Here is a 15,717-nt window from a genome sequence, read left to right as displayed (position 1 = left end):
GTATTCATCAGCAACAGAATATTTAGCAAAAAGACAGAATAAATATGTTTGATATCTAAATATTGACTTCTTTTTGTTTTTACCTTATTGTAATTGAGACTGGGAATTGATAAGAATCGTGATTGATCAAATTAAAACGATTTTTAAATTTTTTTCTGCTTGAGGATAATAAAAACCCCCAAATATTAAAAAGAATAGTTCATCAAATATGAAAGTCTGGCATCATTTACTCACCCTCATGTTGTTCGAAACCTGTAACATGTATCTTGTATCCATTGGAACACAAAGGCAGATGTTTTGCAGAATGTTCACACTTCTCTTTTCCATACAATTAACATTTACAGAGACCAAATGTTGTACAGCTGGTGGACAAAAAAATACTATAGAAGTAGTCCAAACAACTTGTGTTCTGTATTTCAAGTGTTCTGAAGTCAATTATAGTTTTGTTTGTGGAAAACAACCAACATTTTTTATTATTTACATATTTACAAAAATATATATTTACAAACTGGCCTGTCCTAATTTTTTTTTTTTTTTGTAAATGTGAAAAACAACAGTCTGGAGTCAATTGTCTTCATGTGGCAAGTATATGAGCATGCACAAATGGGATTTGAGGGGCTATCAAGATCTTTTTTGGTCCCTGGTCACCATATGCTTTCACAGTATGGAAAATTGCACAGTGTAATTATTCTTCAAAACATCTTGAGGGTAAATATATGATGACCCAATTTTTATTTTTGGGCCACCTATTCTTTGATAAATAAAAATTGTTGGAACTTCAATGAACTGTCAATGTGAGAGGGAATCTGGGCCTGCTCAACAGGTTCTTCATATATGCGTAGAAAGCTCAATGGCTTGCACCGACACACATTTAAAGGAAAGGAAAGAGGAGCACTGAAGGATCGTAAGAGAATCATGTGCGGTACAGCGTGACACTTACCTGCATGTATCTGATCTGCAGCATTAAGGAGGCAAAGCAGCAAATGTAAGCAGAGCAAGTGAACACGCGCACAGCCATGGGAAATGACAGGAAACAATCCATCTACTGTATATCCTCTCACACACGCACCAATGAGGGTCGTCCGTATGGTGTCTCACTCACCATGGGCTGTCTAACCTCCACCTTGATGATGTCCTCGTAGATGTCGTCCCCATCATCCTCGCAGGGAACGCAGTCATATATGTCGTCCTCTCCCACATCGTGCTCACTGTGCAAAAGAAAGGGCACAAAAGGAAAGAGTGGGTTAAAATACCTTCTTTTTTTTTAAACAGATCTGACAAGCATTTGAGCACCAAGGCATTTTCTGAGTTTTATCAATTTATTGTTCTGAGAGTAATTTTCTGTCTGGAAGATAGTACGATAAAAATAAAATAAAAATTAACACTTATTTAGGCAAGGATGCATTAAATTGTTCAAAAGTAAGAGTAAAGACATTTGTAATCTTACAAAAATATTTTTATTTCAAATAAATGTGGTTCTTTTGAACTTTCTATTCATCAAAGAATCCTGGGGAAAAAATGATTGGTTTCCACAAAAATATGTGTTCAACATTGATAATAATAAGAAATTTCTTGAGCAACAAATCAGCATTAAAGAATGATTTCTGAAGGATCATGTGACACTGAAGACTGGAGTAAAGGCTGCTGAGAATTCAGCTTTGCCATCACAGGATTAAATCATTTTAAAATATAATAAAGTATAAAACATTTATTTTAAATTGATAAAAATTCACAATATTACTATATTTACTCTAAACAAATGTGGCTTGGTGAGCATAAATAACATACAGTCGTAAATGGCAGTACTGTATGAGGTGGCAAAGACTAGAACGTACTGTGTCCTAACCAGTCGCAATACTGAGAGACACAATGATATGATGGAAGAGATGGAGATGCACGAAGGAGATGATGCTGATGCTGAGTGTAACATCACTCCTGGTTACACAACAAAGTGTTTGAGACAGAATTATGACATATTTCTCCCAGTCAGTGTCATCACATATACAGTAGTTTGCAACCCTGATAAGCTTGTGTATGTGTTTATCAGACATCGAAAAAGCCCTGAGACCGCAGCGATGCCATCCATCACTGCACACTCTGCCATCGTTCTCTCAGGGGGAAAAAGGGAATGGCCGAAATAAAGGAGGCTGACATCACAGAAGGCGTCCTGGTCCCAGCTGTGCTCTCACACCAACAATCAAATCAGTCATCCATTCCTCTCTAAGAGAAGAACTCACTCTCTCAAACATACACACCAGACTGCTTTGCAACCAGTCAGCAACAAGTACCTTGCTCACTTCTGCTGATCGTGTCCAATCTGTAACGAACGAAACATTGTGCCGCACATTATTGTGTGGTGTGCCCTTTAAGAGACTGATCACATCATTCATGGCGTGCGCTATGCGTTATGACGTTGTTGAGTTGTGAGTGTGAGATGAGAACCACAGTAGAGGATAAGTGTGATCTACCTTCATGCTATACTTTTGTTTTCTTACTTCATTTTGTGATGCAAAAAAAAAAAAAAGAGTGAACCCTCATGTATGAGAGGATCGCGTTGCCTGTGTACCTGCTATATAAATGTGCGTAATAGTCTTTTTGCCTTGAAGCTCTTTCTTCCATTGCTTTCACGAGAGTTATCCTGGTCAAAGCGTTACAAATTGCAGGCTAAAGCAAGCGTGAAAACCTAATGTGGCTTAAATCAAACGCCTACCCAGGAGATTAGCTCACTGCCTCATCAGCTCATGGAGAACTGAAATACAAATGCATTCCTCAATCCAGATAAACTGGCTACCCACCTAAAAACCTACTTGGCGAGGCTGGGAGACTCTTTTAAACTAGCTAAAACTATCATAAAACCACCAGCTTAATCAGCCAAGACCAGCAAACCAGGTTTTCAGCAGGGTTTTGAGTTACCAGGCTAGCTGCTCAATCCACAGCTACAACATCCCACATCCCACACTTGTGTCTGTAGAATACATGCATATCTAAGCTATCACCATGCAAGTTTATAAACAAAGCAGTTTCACTGAATCATGGGAAAAGACTGGCGTAGATGGATGGAAACCAGCCAGAGTGAGTTGCCAATTATTGGAGGATTTTAGGATTGTTAGTCTGGCAAGAGCTGCTGGGTGTTAATCCATCAGCGTGACCTTCTATACCTGCACATCCAGAACAGCTGCACAGTTTTATAAAGAACTTCATCACCTTCAGTCACTCATCTGACTTTCAGAACAAATAATACTTAAGAAATAATACTTTTTATGTATTTTATTTATTTGAGAGACTGAAATTCTTTGGTTTGCACCTGTGGCTGCTAAATAAGAGGAAAAAAAATACTGTGAACAATATATATATATATATATATATATGTGAAATTGTATGTATGTATATATATATATATATATATATACACACACACAAAATTAAATGAAAGTAATAAAAATACTGTAATTCATGTAAAGCCACTAGAAGGTTCAGAGGAGAGCTGCGTGTCCTGTCAACAAACACCTCCTTCAAAGGACCAGTTAAAAAAAAGGATGAAATGGTCAAATAGACAAAGTTTATTGAACTGTCTTTCATTAAAGCAGTGTTTTACAGCAGGAGCAGTATGTGGATAAGACTACACTCACTTTGAAAACCCTATGAGAGAACTGTGAAATTGCTGAATTCAAAATAATTACCTTTTTGAACATGATTTGAATGTCGTTCCTTTTTCAAAATGACAAAACATGACATGCATGTGTATGTTTGAACAGTAGGTAGGAATGGACAAGCTAATAAAAGAAAGGTGGTGGCATCAATCTAACATTCAGCACTGTGTCCACATGGAGAAGGGATTGTTTGAAGTATTAATTGAGGTTGTACAGTTCACCCTGAAGGACGGGTGGCTTGCTGCCCTCCCTCATTAGCTGAGTTGACTTTCCCCAGTAGCAGAGCTGCTGTCTGACAGAGCAATGTAGACTGAGGGAAAAAAACTTTACTCCTCTGAAGCACACTGGTCCCAAACTGCAAAGGAACTGAGGCAAAAAGATTTCTAATGGCATCTATTGTGTGACCTCCAATTCCCTGAGGACAAGCATTAACTGCACTATGTGAGGTGCAGTGATCTGTCCAAAGGATTGTAAGGTTCTGTGTGTATCAGGTAGAATAAATGAAAGCAGAATGTGTCAAAAAAGGAGCTTTTTTTTTTTGCTCACTGTGGTTTAAATCTGGATGGCAAAAATAGGATGTCCACTTTTGTATGCAAAGACATGACCCCATTAAGTGTCATTATGTTAAATCAGTATGAGTGAGCACAAAATGCTGCTTTATACAAGTATACAAAAATCAAAAGACCAGCTCTGCTGTCAAATTAATGTTATTAAGGCTGATCCAACTTGTGGTTCGGTTGAGTGGGCATTATACAAATACATCTTATGAGTGCAAATGAAAAAATCTGGTTTGATTCAATATGGTGTAAATTGACACTCAGTATATCGAAAGTGTGGAAAGATTCTCCATTTAGGTCGTGAAATATTTTGTGGTTTCATGCTGTCTAAGCCATCATGGTCACTCAAAAGTGCTGATTTTACTTGTGTTACAGCATTCTTGAACATTTCCTTCACTTACCCAACCACAAACCCAGAAAGGGAAAACTGTTTAGAGCAGAACAAAGGATCCATCCCAAACTCATAACAGTATGTCAATAAAAGTTAACTTCATCGCACACTGTCATACTAGAACTGATCACAGTAATTCGGGATGAAGTAATAAGAGGGAAGATAAGGGGAACATTGATAACACTGGCAGAACATATGGACTCATGGCATGGCAAGAAAAGGCAGTCAACATTTTGCATATCTGTGAGATGATGTGATAGTCCTAGACTATCTTAAAGCCTTTCTGAAGACAACAGGTATAGTGGTTTACTCATAATAGTGATATATCAGTTTAATAATAGCAAATTAAATTAATTTCCGAATTCCATTTTGGCTGTTAAAACTAAGCTGTTTTTTTGGCGTCTTTCTGCGGTTGAATCAGTGTTTGAATCAGTGTTGAATCAGAGCGATTACATGAAAGACATAATATGGATTTCGGTAAGTTGGACTATATCTTTCAATATTTTCTGATGTTCATTCATGTTTATTTCATTTAGCCTATTAAATGGCTTATTATCATTAAAATATGAAAATTAAAATGACGGGTAATAGATTATGACAGAATTTGTATGACCCTGTCCGTCAAAATGACTAATGCGACCTCTGGCTGGGGCTACATGAATCATTTTAGTTGCATTAACTGAAACTGGGACGAGGATTGCTAGTTCTCAGCATGCGTTGCATAGAGCTGGATCAGAAGAGTAAATGTTAAAATTAAGTGTTATTTTATGTATTTTTGAGTGGTGGGAAAGACCTGTTAATGTTTAATGTTCAGTTATGGCATTTAAAATAGTTTCAGTTATGTTGAAATGTTTGTGGTTACCACAGTGCTGAAGAGTAGAACTTATGGTTAGGTTGTGGGTGGCTGCATATGTTAGGACTATAATATATGTTACTTCACTCAATGAGCAATAGCTGTGCAAATGCTAGTGCAGTATCAAGAAACTACCTACTTGCACTACGATAGCTGCAGAAAGCCTTTTAGATGTACGAAAATAAATGAATGTCAAGGTCTTTTCCATTTACTCAAAATCACAGACTTTAATATAAATGAATCCTGAAATAACTAAAAAACATTGACTAAGGTCAAATAAAATATGCTTTAAATGAAGATAAATTAATTGTGAATAAAATCAAAAAGCCATTTTTTCAGTGTAAAGAAACGTTAATTTTAATGAAATCTTTGTCATATGCTACCTATAGAATGGCTTGTGAGGGCTAAATAAACAGTAATGTGGCATGTTGATGGAAACGTGGATTCTTGGAGCAGCAAACTACTTGGTTGAGATGTTCTGCACATTATTTGAGGATTCTACTGAATGTTAGTTAAATTTTCAAACCCGTCCATCATCTTGACTGAATAGGTCGCTGGCTGCAGAGTTCAATCTGAGGTGCCAGGAGAGACAGGTGCCAATGGCAGTAGTTTTTACCTCTCGAAGGCTTAGAGAGTGATTTGGCCTGAGGCCCCACTACCCACAATGCCTCAGGCGAGAATATAACATAGTAGCAACCAGTTAGGATGAAGTAAATCATTGCTGACATGATGTACAACCAAACATCTGATTGCTATTTGATGGAGAAAGAGACGGCCTGCTTGCTAAAATTGAACAATTTCATGCTTTGCCAGTTTTTGGATGAACACATGACATATAGTGGAAAGTGACAATGATGCTGAGAAATCCAGTATGGCTGGATTGGATGTGAACTCGGATTATAATAACCCAGAATTAACAACCCTGACATATTTATACCACTCATTTACCAACAGTAGTCAGTTCGGATCAGTGCATACCTGAATACACAGTGCTCAAGGCCACAGTCGCTGGCTCAGGACCCGTTAACATGTCAAAAAACAGAGGTGTGTGTAAAGTAAACGCAATAGTTTGTGATGGAGCTCCCCTTCTGAATCACTGTTACATCATTTCAGAAACACATTGGCCCATTATGTGCAACTCGCAGAAAACAACAAAGCATCTATATAAAAAATTTAAATGTTTAAATTTTGAATCCAGAGACTGTTAAACATAGTCCTTCAGACAACTGCAATGTGTTTGTTAGTTCACAGAATACTGAGTTTTAATAAAAAAATGGCACTGACTTAGGGGTGTGCGATATATATCGTAATTGTTGTTTTAGCGATTTGCGATCTGACATTATCATCAAGTATATCCCTCACTTTATAAAAACGCACCCAGACAGCACATTCATACTCTACGTGATGTAGTCTAGTAAGTTAGATTAGTGCGCATTTAGAGTGCATACTTTCACTGCGATTTAGTTTATTAAAATGCACTTATAATGCCCCCAAAATTCAAGATAACGGGCAAAAAGGCCCGTGTATGTCTTTTATATTATAATTTAATATAGTTAATACCACACAAAGTTTGTCGTTTTTTTTGTCCAAATATCAGCATGATTACACATGTTATATTGAATTTAAACACAGTTCAATAAACAAGTTAATATTGACTTAAATTTTAGACACAATATGGCCTGTTTTTGCTCCATTTCACCAACGTAAATAGTAAACAAGCCTCTGAGCAACACACAGCCGTGTCTTGTTACTGAATGAATCAACTTTTTGAACAAATCGGTTGAATGAATGATTCTATGACCTACTCATTAACAGTCAAATGCTTTGTTCCTGAATGAATCAGTCTTTTGAATGAATCTTTTCAATCTCAATGACTCACTCATTAAAAGTGACTTGTTGCCACCTACTGGCGGTTTTAATTTCATATTTAAATCATCTTTTAATTTTTAAAATCATTTAAATATAAATAGTCATAGTTTTATGTTAAAAAACATCAAAACATTATTTATGCATTTGTAACTGCAGGTTAAAAGCATTCATGTGGCCTCTGAGCTGCATTAAACAGACTGTGTAAATGCATCTAAATGTCACTCCAAATGCAGCTTCTGTTTCCTCTGCATTGCAATGATACATTTTGTTGATACGGATTTCATTTGATTGTTAACAGCCCTATTGTGCCTTATTATTCTTATTGAATTTATTGATTAAATGTAAGAATTTTGACACAAAAGGTGATGCATACATTTTATTAGTTTAGAAAAAAATGGCTTTATAAAGGTAAAATGCCCATAAAAGGTAAAAATCAATTTAAGCTTATTGGAAAAGATCAATTCTGTCACTGCTGCGAACTGACCACCACACAGAATATGAAGAATATCAAAAGCTTTGGGAGTCAGCTGTCCATGGCAGTCCTAAATCTGCCAAGGTACCCGCAAACTCAGCAAAATATAGTCCAATTATCGTTATCGATAAAATCCCAGAAAATATCAAGATACAATTTTTTGTCAATGTCGCACACGCCTACCCTGACTGTACTTAAATTCCTCACAGTTTCATTTAAAACTGCTGGCCGTAAGCAGTATGAGTGAATGTGGTCTCTTTTTTTTTTAAGCTCTTTGGAAGAGGAGTGTCTCAGTCATCTCACACTCAAGAGCAAACCCGACTAAAGAGCTTCTTCAACATCATTAACCTTTCACAAAAGCACCTTGATTAGCACTTTCTGCCTTTTATCTCTTCAAATGAACCGTACTCTTTACTTCAATAGCTGAAAAACACGACAATATTATTGAGGACAATCACCAGCCTTCTCATTCCCACTCTCTTTGGCCCCACATATGGCACAATGTTGAGAAACATCTCCAATCTAATAGAAACAGACACAGGGCTTATATGAATAAGGTTCAGTAGCACTGCAGAAAACCCTTTCATGCATATTTCCATTAAAGCAGACAATGATATCACAGTCCAATTAAGAGAGCTCCGAGCAGCCTGATGAAAGTGCTTGTTAAACTGTGTCCCGGCGCATCATATCAGGGACCTTTCCATTAATCAGACGGCAGTGTTGTGCTGGAATTGAACCATATTTATGGCTGTAAAAGGTCATGGGTCTGCATGGATGGGTAGTTTCATTCATTTGCTCATCTTCACTGTTCCATCACTGGCAGCGCAGCGAGTGCTTGTGCTCTGGCTGTGGGTTTAACCTCTATTAGATTTGGCACCGAGAAGCGTTTCAACATGAATCTGCATGTAAAGAGGGGTCAGATGGCAGAGGGATATCAAGAACTTTAAAAGAGGTCAGCAATCACTTGAGGCCATGTCAGGAAGCGTCTAAAGTCGATACGGATCAGTGCAAGAGGCCGTAGACAATGTAAATGTCAAAGGCCCACATATGGCCTCACATAGACCAAGACTCAACAGTAAAGATGGCCCAATGCCCCGGGGGGATATTGTGAGAGAGTTTTCAGCACATTGATGGAATTCTTACATTTGTTGATAATGTGTTTTTTTATGCCTTGATGTTTTGAAAATAGAATTACTGAACTGATGTTTTCAAGACTGTTACTTTTGACAGTCAGGTCATTTTTTTTATTAATAATACCTCATCTATGTCACCCAGCTAGAAAACATTATCTTGGTGACAAATCATCAAAATTTGCCATAATACTGTAAAATCAAATTAAAGAAAAGAAAATATTTCAGTACAGATGTACAAGATCAATGAGATGTAATATTTTCAGTGGTATCGCAGCCTAACTGGCCCAAAACTCAGTGGCCCGGGTCAACCTTATTGTTGAGCTCTGAAATAGGGACAACATGGAGCAGACGGTACCACCATTTTGCATGTTTCTTTGTTGCTCTCATGTGTAAATTACAAAGCAGTCCTGTCCACTGAGAGCCACCACATACATTTAGAGCAATATAGATGTTATAGCAAATCTCTAGCTCGGTTCCCAGGTTCAAATCCAGCGTGTGTCATATCCTGATCCTGTCCCTTTCCAACCATCATTTCTCTTTTTAATGGCCTATAAAAACCCTCCATCAAAACAAGGTTGTGATAGTAATGCATAGTCCAGGATAGGGGTTTGAAATCTGATGAATTTGTAGCGTGATCAATCTTGAAGACGTTCACAATTGTAACCTTATTTTTCCTCCGTATGTAAATACGGTATATCCACACAGCTTTCAGTTGGCAGGACTGTTTGAAGTTATAAACACGTTAGAGCAATAAAAGAAACTTGCAATAAAAGAAACTTGGGTGAATGCGAAAATATAGAGCAGGATGTGCTTGACATTAAAAATAGTTATTAAAAGTGCAATAAGTGCCTTGTTTTTGTTTGCCCTGAATTAAACATGGTCTACCCTCACTTCATATTGGCTCAAAAAAGCATGTACACAACCGTTTGAGCTGTGACAGAGGCTCATCTCAATTTACAGCTACACAGATGTTTCTTACAGGCATTGTGAGAAGTGTAATGTATGCAGCCTGCGCAAACACGTCTGTGTCACGCAGTCCTCTGCAGATGAATGACACCTATCCGCCCTGCTACCTAATTATTCATAATTAATCAGCCAAGAATCAGGCCTGTCACCACACAACCCCCTCCCTCACTCACTCTCTTCTTAACGCCCACACTGCCAGCCTGCCATGCTCCGAGCATCCAGAAGAGTGTTTATCACCTGGCTATTTGTGCAAGTGACTGCACCAGCCGGACACTAAGGACACTGTTGTGACTACCGGTATATGAATAAATAGATAAATAAAACATTATATTCCAATCACATTTAAATGCTACTAATTAATGCTGCATTCCATAAAAATAAGAACTTGGGATTTCCTCATCTCCCAGTTGAAAATAACCTCTGTAACAGAGCACTAGACCATCCGACTTTAAGACAGCCTGAGAACAACTGACTTGTTCATTTGACAATTTTAAAGATGGGAATGACTAGGGGTGGGACGATACAGGTACCTCACGATTCAATTCTGTGGCGATATGTGGTCCACGATATGATAATATCACGATTCGCGATATCTACGATATTCAATATATTGGAAGAAATTTCATCAACGATATATCACGATATATGTGACTGAAAAGAAAAAGAAGGAATAAGGAAATAATCAGGCACAAAAATAATAAGGCACACGAATATACTTTTGTCTAGTTTCGCCATTTTGAACTGAAAATAGCCTATGCAACGTGACTCATGTTAATGTAATAATTAGTTTACTGTCATTGTGAGGGGAAAAGCCGTTTTCATTATGTTAGGCACAAGAATAATGCATGTGTACATATTGAGAATTAATATACCGTAAAACTTCCCGGGTTTTTATTTTCCCAAATCGTCGAACTGCACCGGCTTGTATTTGAGACAGGCGTCTATATGAGACAGGCCTTTATAATTTAGTGTTGAGATGTTGTTCATTGAGTTTAGGCGAGTCTCTAATCTCTAAAAATCTCCAAATGCTCCACGTGAAACTGCGGTCTTCCGACCTTTTACTATCGTGTCAATTGATTTTGATTAATATGCGCGAGGGAGAGAGCAAGACAGCGCTCGTGTTGTTTGAAGACGTGCGAGTGCGAGTGCGCGCGCGCGGCCGTTGCGCTCTCTATGCTCGTAAAACCCGAAGTGTCTCCACACTTTAGAGTGGAAACTAGCGGGTGGGTCTTTGATTAGTTTTTTATTTTTTCCGCCATTCTTCTCGCTTCTCTTTTTTTCTGCAATTCTCTGTTGTTGTTGTTAGTTAACTTGTGTTCTTCACCGGCCGCTGTTTGCGCCACTTTACCCCTATTTACTCGAACAGCGCCCCCGCAAACAGAATGGTAGATATGGGTAGTGACAGTGACACTGACAACGGGTAAATTAATCATTTTGTGTTGTAATAAAATATCGATATTGGGCGTTAGTGTATCGATTATTTATTGCGACAGAGAGCACAACAATATATTGCAATATCGATTTTTTTCCCACCCCTAGGAATGACTAAAGCAATCCATTGATTGATCGATCAATCCAAGTCCATTGGGTATTGTCCAGCTGGGGTCAGAGAATTTCAAGTGGCATGACTAGAATGCTACTTGAATGAAAAATCATATTAAAACAAAATGGTACAAATGTGCAGCACATGCAAAGTTTAAAATGACAGTGGAAACTTTAAGTATGGGAATATTAACAAAGCCCTAGATCTTTAAATGCATAGAAGAAAATGGTACAAATGTGCAGCACATGCAAAGTTTAAAATGACAGTGGAAACTTTAAGTATGGGAATATTAACAAAGCCCTAGATCTTTAAATGCATAGAAGAACAAATAGAAAGAGGGCATAAACCTCTTATACGATTCTTATTAAATCCATTGACTAGAGCTTTCCCAGTCTTAGGAAATACCCTTAACCATTGAAAGAATGCTATGACAAAGATATCGCTTTGCTCATTTCCCCAATGAAAGCTGTATCATACATTTGGAATTATATGAGAAATATCATGCTCATAGCCATGAGAAATGGCTCTATATATCATATGAAAAAATGTAACACTAATTTCATAAATATATTGTTTTTTAATATCGTAATCCTTATCTAGCATTTCCAAACAAATGCGTTTGGTTAATACTGATCACCGATATCACGTACAATGTGACAACCTCATGAGAGTAATAATAATTAGCTCGGAATAATGCAAACAAAGGAACTTTAATAGCCACTGATCTGAAAATATAACATGAACAGTAAAAATGGGAGGATTATTACGTAGAGCCTGGACTTTTTACACACAACCTTTGGGTTAAAGCCCACCTTGTTTATGCTAATTGTCATTATACTCTTTTTCTATGATTTAAAACACTTACTCTGCCAACTCCTCCAAGCTCCGGTACACATCATCTTCATTCAGCGCAGTGTCCTCTGATGGAAAGGGCCTGGGGAGAGAGGGAGAGAGAGAGAGAGAGAGAGAGAGAGAGAGAGAGAGAGAGAGAGAGAGAGAGAGAGAGAGAGAGAGAGAGAGAGAGAGAGAGAGAGAGAGAGAGAGAGAGAGAGAGAGAGAGAGAGAGAGAGAGAGAGAGAGAGAGAGGGGAGAGCATTAGCCACCGCACAGAGAAGGAAAGAATATCATGATTCACTCCTCAACATCCATAATTCAACAGGTGGGTTTATTCATGAACACCTACTCCATGATTGACATTTGTAACAATATGACAGATGTTTCAAAAGCACTTATCTGATTTCTGACAGAATACGGTTGGAACAGTGAAAAGGCCATGGCAGGACTGAATGACACAGGCTTTTGCAGTTTGACAGGAACACCTAAATGCAAACACTTCAGCCCCTTTCTCAATAACTGCGTGTCAGACTCCTCAGAGAGCTGACCCGCTGGGGGTTTTAAATCCAGGGCTCGCGAACATTCACCAGCCAATTAGAAAGCTGCAAATGGAGGACCGATCAATTATTTGATTAATGGCATGGCACTTCCTCTAGAGATCTCATCAAATCACTTAATCTTGCACATTATGTGGGGCAAAAGGTGCTATGTGGTATGCAAAAAACATGAGGCATGGAAAATAAAGTGAATTTGAGGCAAGCTGTGTCACTTTGGCTTTAGCGTGTATAGGGTACACCTCAAAGTCACAACATTTAATAGATGTGATTCTCACCTTTGAATTATGCACTCTTTCCATGCAACACAAAACATCATGGCAACAGAGTGTTATGGCCATATATCACCACAGATGTGATTAGCAGACAAGGACGGGATATTTCTCTTACACAGTTCAATAAACAAGCAGTTAAGCAACTTACATTTTAGACACAACATTGCCAAATCGTTTGCTTGTTTTTGCTGCCAAGAAAAAAAAAGAAGATCCAAACAAACCCACAGCAGAATTGCTGCAACATGTGTTTCTAATGATTCAATGCGTTCAATGATTCATGCATAAAGACAGTCTCTTGTTTTGTTTCTTTTTAAACAAATCAATTTGGTTGAGTGAATGACTCAATGACTCACTCATAAGAATGGTTAGCTGTTTTTTTAATAAAAGAATCAGAGTTTTTGAACAAATCGATTAAATTAATGATTTAATGACTCAATGATACAGAAAGTTATACACTTCCATTCACCAAGGTCTCCTCATTGACTGTTCCAAGATGGCGGTGCTGTTCGCATATAGTTATGCACAGGCACAGAGCATTGACATTTTCTTCAGAAAATTAAAAAATAGAGTTCAATCTCATGTTGACAGAAGGCCATCTCTTCAATCATAACTACGCTGTATTACTGTCTCTACGGAGATGTCAAAGAGCAGGGATGGAGAGAGAAAAGGAGAGAGAGAGGGAGAGAAATAGAGCTATAGGGTAGGAAAGACTCTGACCTTGAGTGATATTACTAGAGGGATTTAGCATGATCTAAGCAAACTGTCACTTGTTTTTTTTTGGTGGACTTTTTTTTTCTTGGGGTCAGATGCACTAAGAGCCCCCCTGCTTAACCAATACTGACATCGGACATCCTCACCCACACAAAAGAAGGCTAACAAACACACATGCACTCTGACAATGTGACCAACTCCTAACCTCACACCTCCCAACAACAAGACACTTGAGGATGCTATCCTTTCTGATAGACAGACAGAGAGAGAGAGAGAGAGAGAGAGAGAGAGAGAGAGAGAGAGAGAGAGAGAGAGAGAGAGAGAGAGAGAGAGAGAGAGAGAGAGAGAGAGAGAGAGAGAGAGAGAGAGAGAGAGAGAGAGAGAGAGAGAGAGAGAGAGATGCTCTCTGACAGCTAACAGAGCACACCACCATTAGCTTTAACATTAAAGCTGCTGCCAGTCAGCCCATAGACAGATACAGACCATATGGCTGTGTATATACATCAAATCGATGCACATACAATTCGTACATATAAAAATAGACATGAATGGAGTGCTTAACTGCGGGTGTTGCGAAAAACCTATCGACTCTAAAACACTTGCAATCAAAGGTAAAAAGATTTTAAAAATGTCACCATGACAAGCTCAATTGTAGATGGCATCCACAACATTAATTTCTCCTCATTATAATGCAGCATCAAATTCATTGTCGGCAGGAAAACAACCTCCAAATGAATGCATTACGTATTTGAGGTGAAAGTATAAATGTTTCGCTCAGATGTATTTTATTAAAACAAGGCTTTGTGATGAGAGACTATAACCATTCTGAACTCATAACACAAAGATGCTGTATCGCATGATGAAATGATTGCTGATAGCAAAATAATTAGCCTGCTTACAAGGGTTCATCAAATGAATCGCTAATTAAACATCTTGGTTCAAAAGGACTTCCTCCTCATCTGCTTCAGACGCGTTTATAATAAAAGAAGGTTAAACCTGCTCACTAATGTCATGCTAATTAATCACGTGAATTAAACCTGCATCTCCTGTCAAAGCAAAGGTAAAGCTTTACAGGTTATCTAGTTACTGTTTCTATGGGTTTGAAAAAAATATCATTGTTTGCTCATCTAAACTGTTTGCAAATTACATCTTACTTAAATAACATTCTGCATGGATCTACCTAGAAAAATGTTTCTAATGGATCATTTCACATTTATCTATAACACACCCTTCTAGTTCTGCTGTTCTAGAGTCAGATTCTAACCGTTAAATGCTGTATTTGTGACCAATCGGTATTGGACCAAACATATAAATATATTTCATTTCATAAAAGGAAACAAATGCAGTAATGTGTGTCCAACTTTTGAATGGTGCAGGTACTATGCAAAATAGAGATCATGGCACAATGCCCTACTGTGGTGTGATTAATTTGTCGACATCAAATATTCACATAGGACCAATTAGAAGTCTTTGTTTTAGCTAAAATCTTTCACTTCTTAAAGCTGCAGTCCGTAGCTTTTTTTGGGTTAAAAATTATCCAAAATACATATTTGAGAAAATACATAACCAGCCAGTGTTCAAAACTATCTGCTTGCCTTAGCTCGATTCAAAGCGGTCAGCTTGTAATACTGTTTTTAATTCCAGTGGTACTGGTGGATTTCCGCGGGAAATTCGAGCTTGTCTTTGCGTCATTACGTCACATCTGTACACATAAAGAAGGAGTCTCGGGTAGTATAAGCTATATTGCGTGTGAGGATGCTGGAGGTGGAGATTTATAGCCTTTTCTCACTGCACTTGATATAATTAAACTTATCAATTTGATGGCGGATCCAGAAAGGTTCAAATGACAATCACCAGTGACAACAGATTCACCCGCTGTAAAATGCAAAAGACTTCGTTCGGACTTCGG

At 37.9% G+C, this 15,717-nt stretch overlaps 1 protein-coding gene across 6 annotated transcripts in view; it reads right to left on the bottom strand.

The window, feature by feature from the left end:
- vav2 (vav 2 guanine nucleotide exchange factor) overlaps positions 1-15,717 on the bottom strand; it is a 256,865-nt gene that overhangs the window by 44,644 nt on the left and 196,504 nt on the right. For all 6 annotated transcript variants that reach the window (XM_056268289.1, XM_056268290.1, XM_056268292.1 and 3 more), the window contains exons 4-5: positions 12,300-12,368; positions 1,103-1,208 (exon numbers count right to left, since the gene is read on the bottom strand). In XM_056268289.1, the coding sequence (XP_056124264.1) occupies positions 1,103-1,208; positions 12,300-12,368 (175 nt within the window). The remainder of the gene's footprint in view (positions 1-1,102; positions 1,209-12,299; positions 12,369-15,717) is intronic.

This window comes from Rhinichthys klamathensis, unplaced genomic scaffold (assembly GCF_029890125.1).
Source record: "Rhinichthys klamathensis goyatoka isolate OS25496 unplaced genomic scaffold, OSU_Roscu_1.1 h1tg000270l_1, whole genome shotgun sequence".
NCBI classification, from domain to species: domain Eukaryota; kingdom Metazoa; phylum Chordata; class Actinopteri; order Cypriniformes; family Leuciscidae; genus Rhinichthys; species Rhinichthys klamathensis.
The sequence above is the reverse complement of the archived record's forward strand: the minus strand, read 5'-3'. Positions and strand labels throughout refer to the sequence as shown.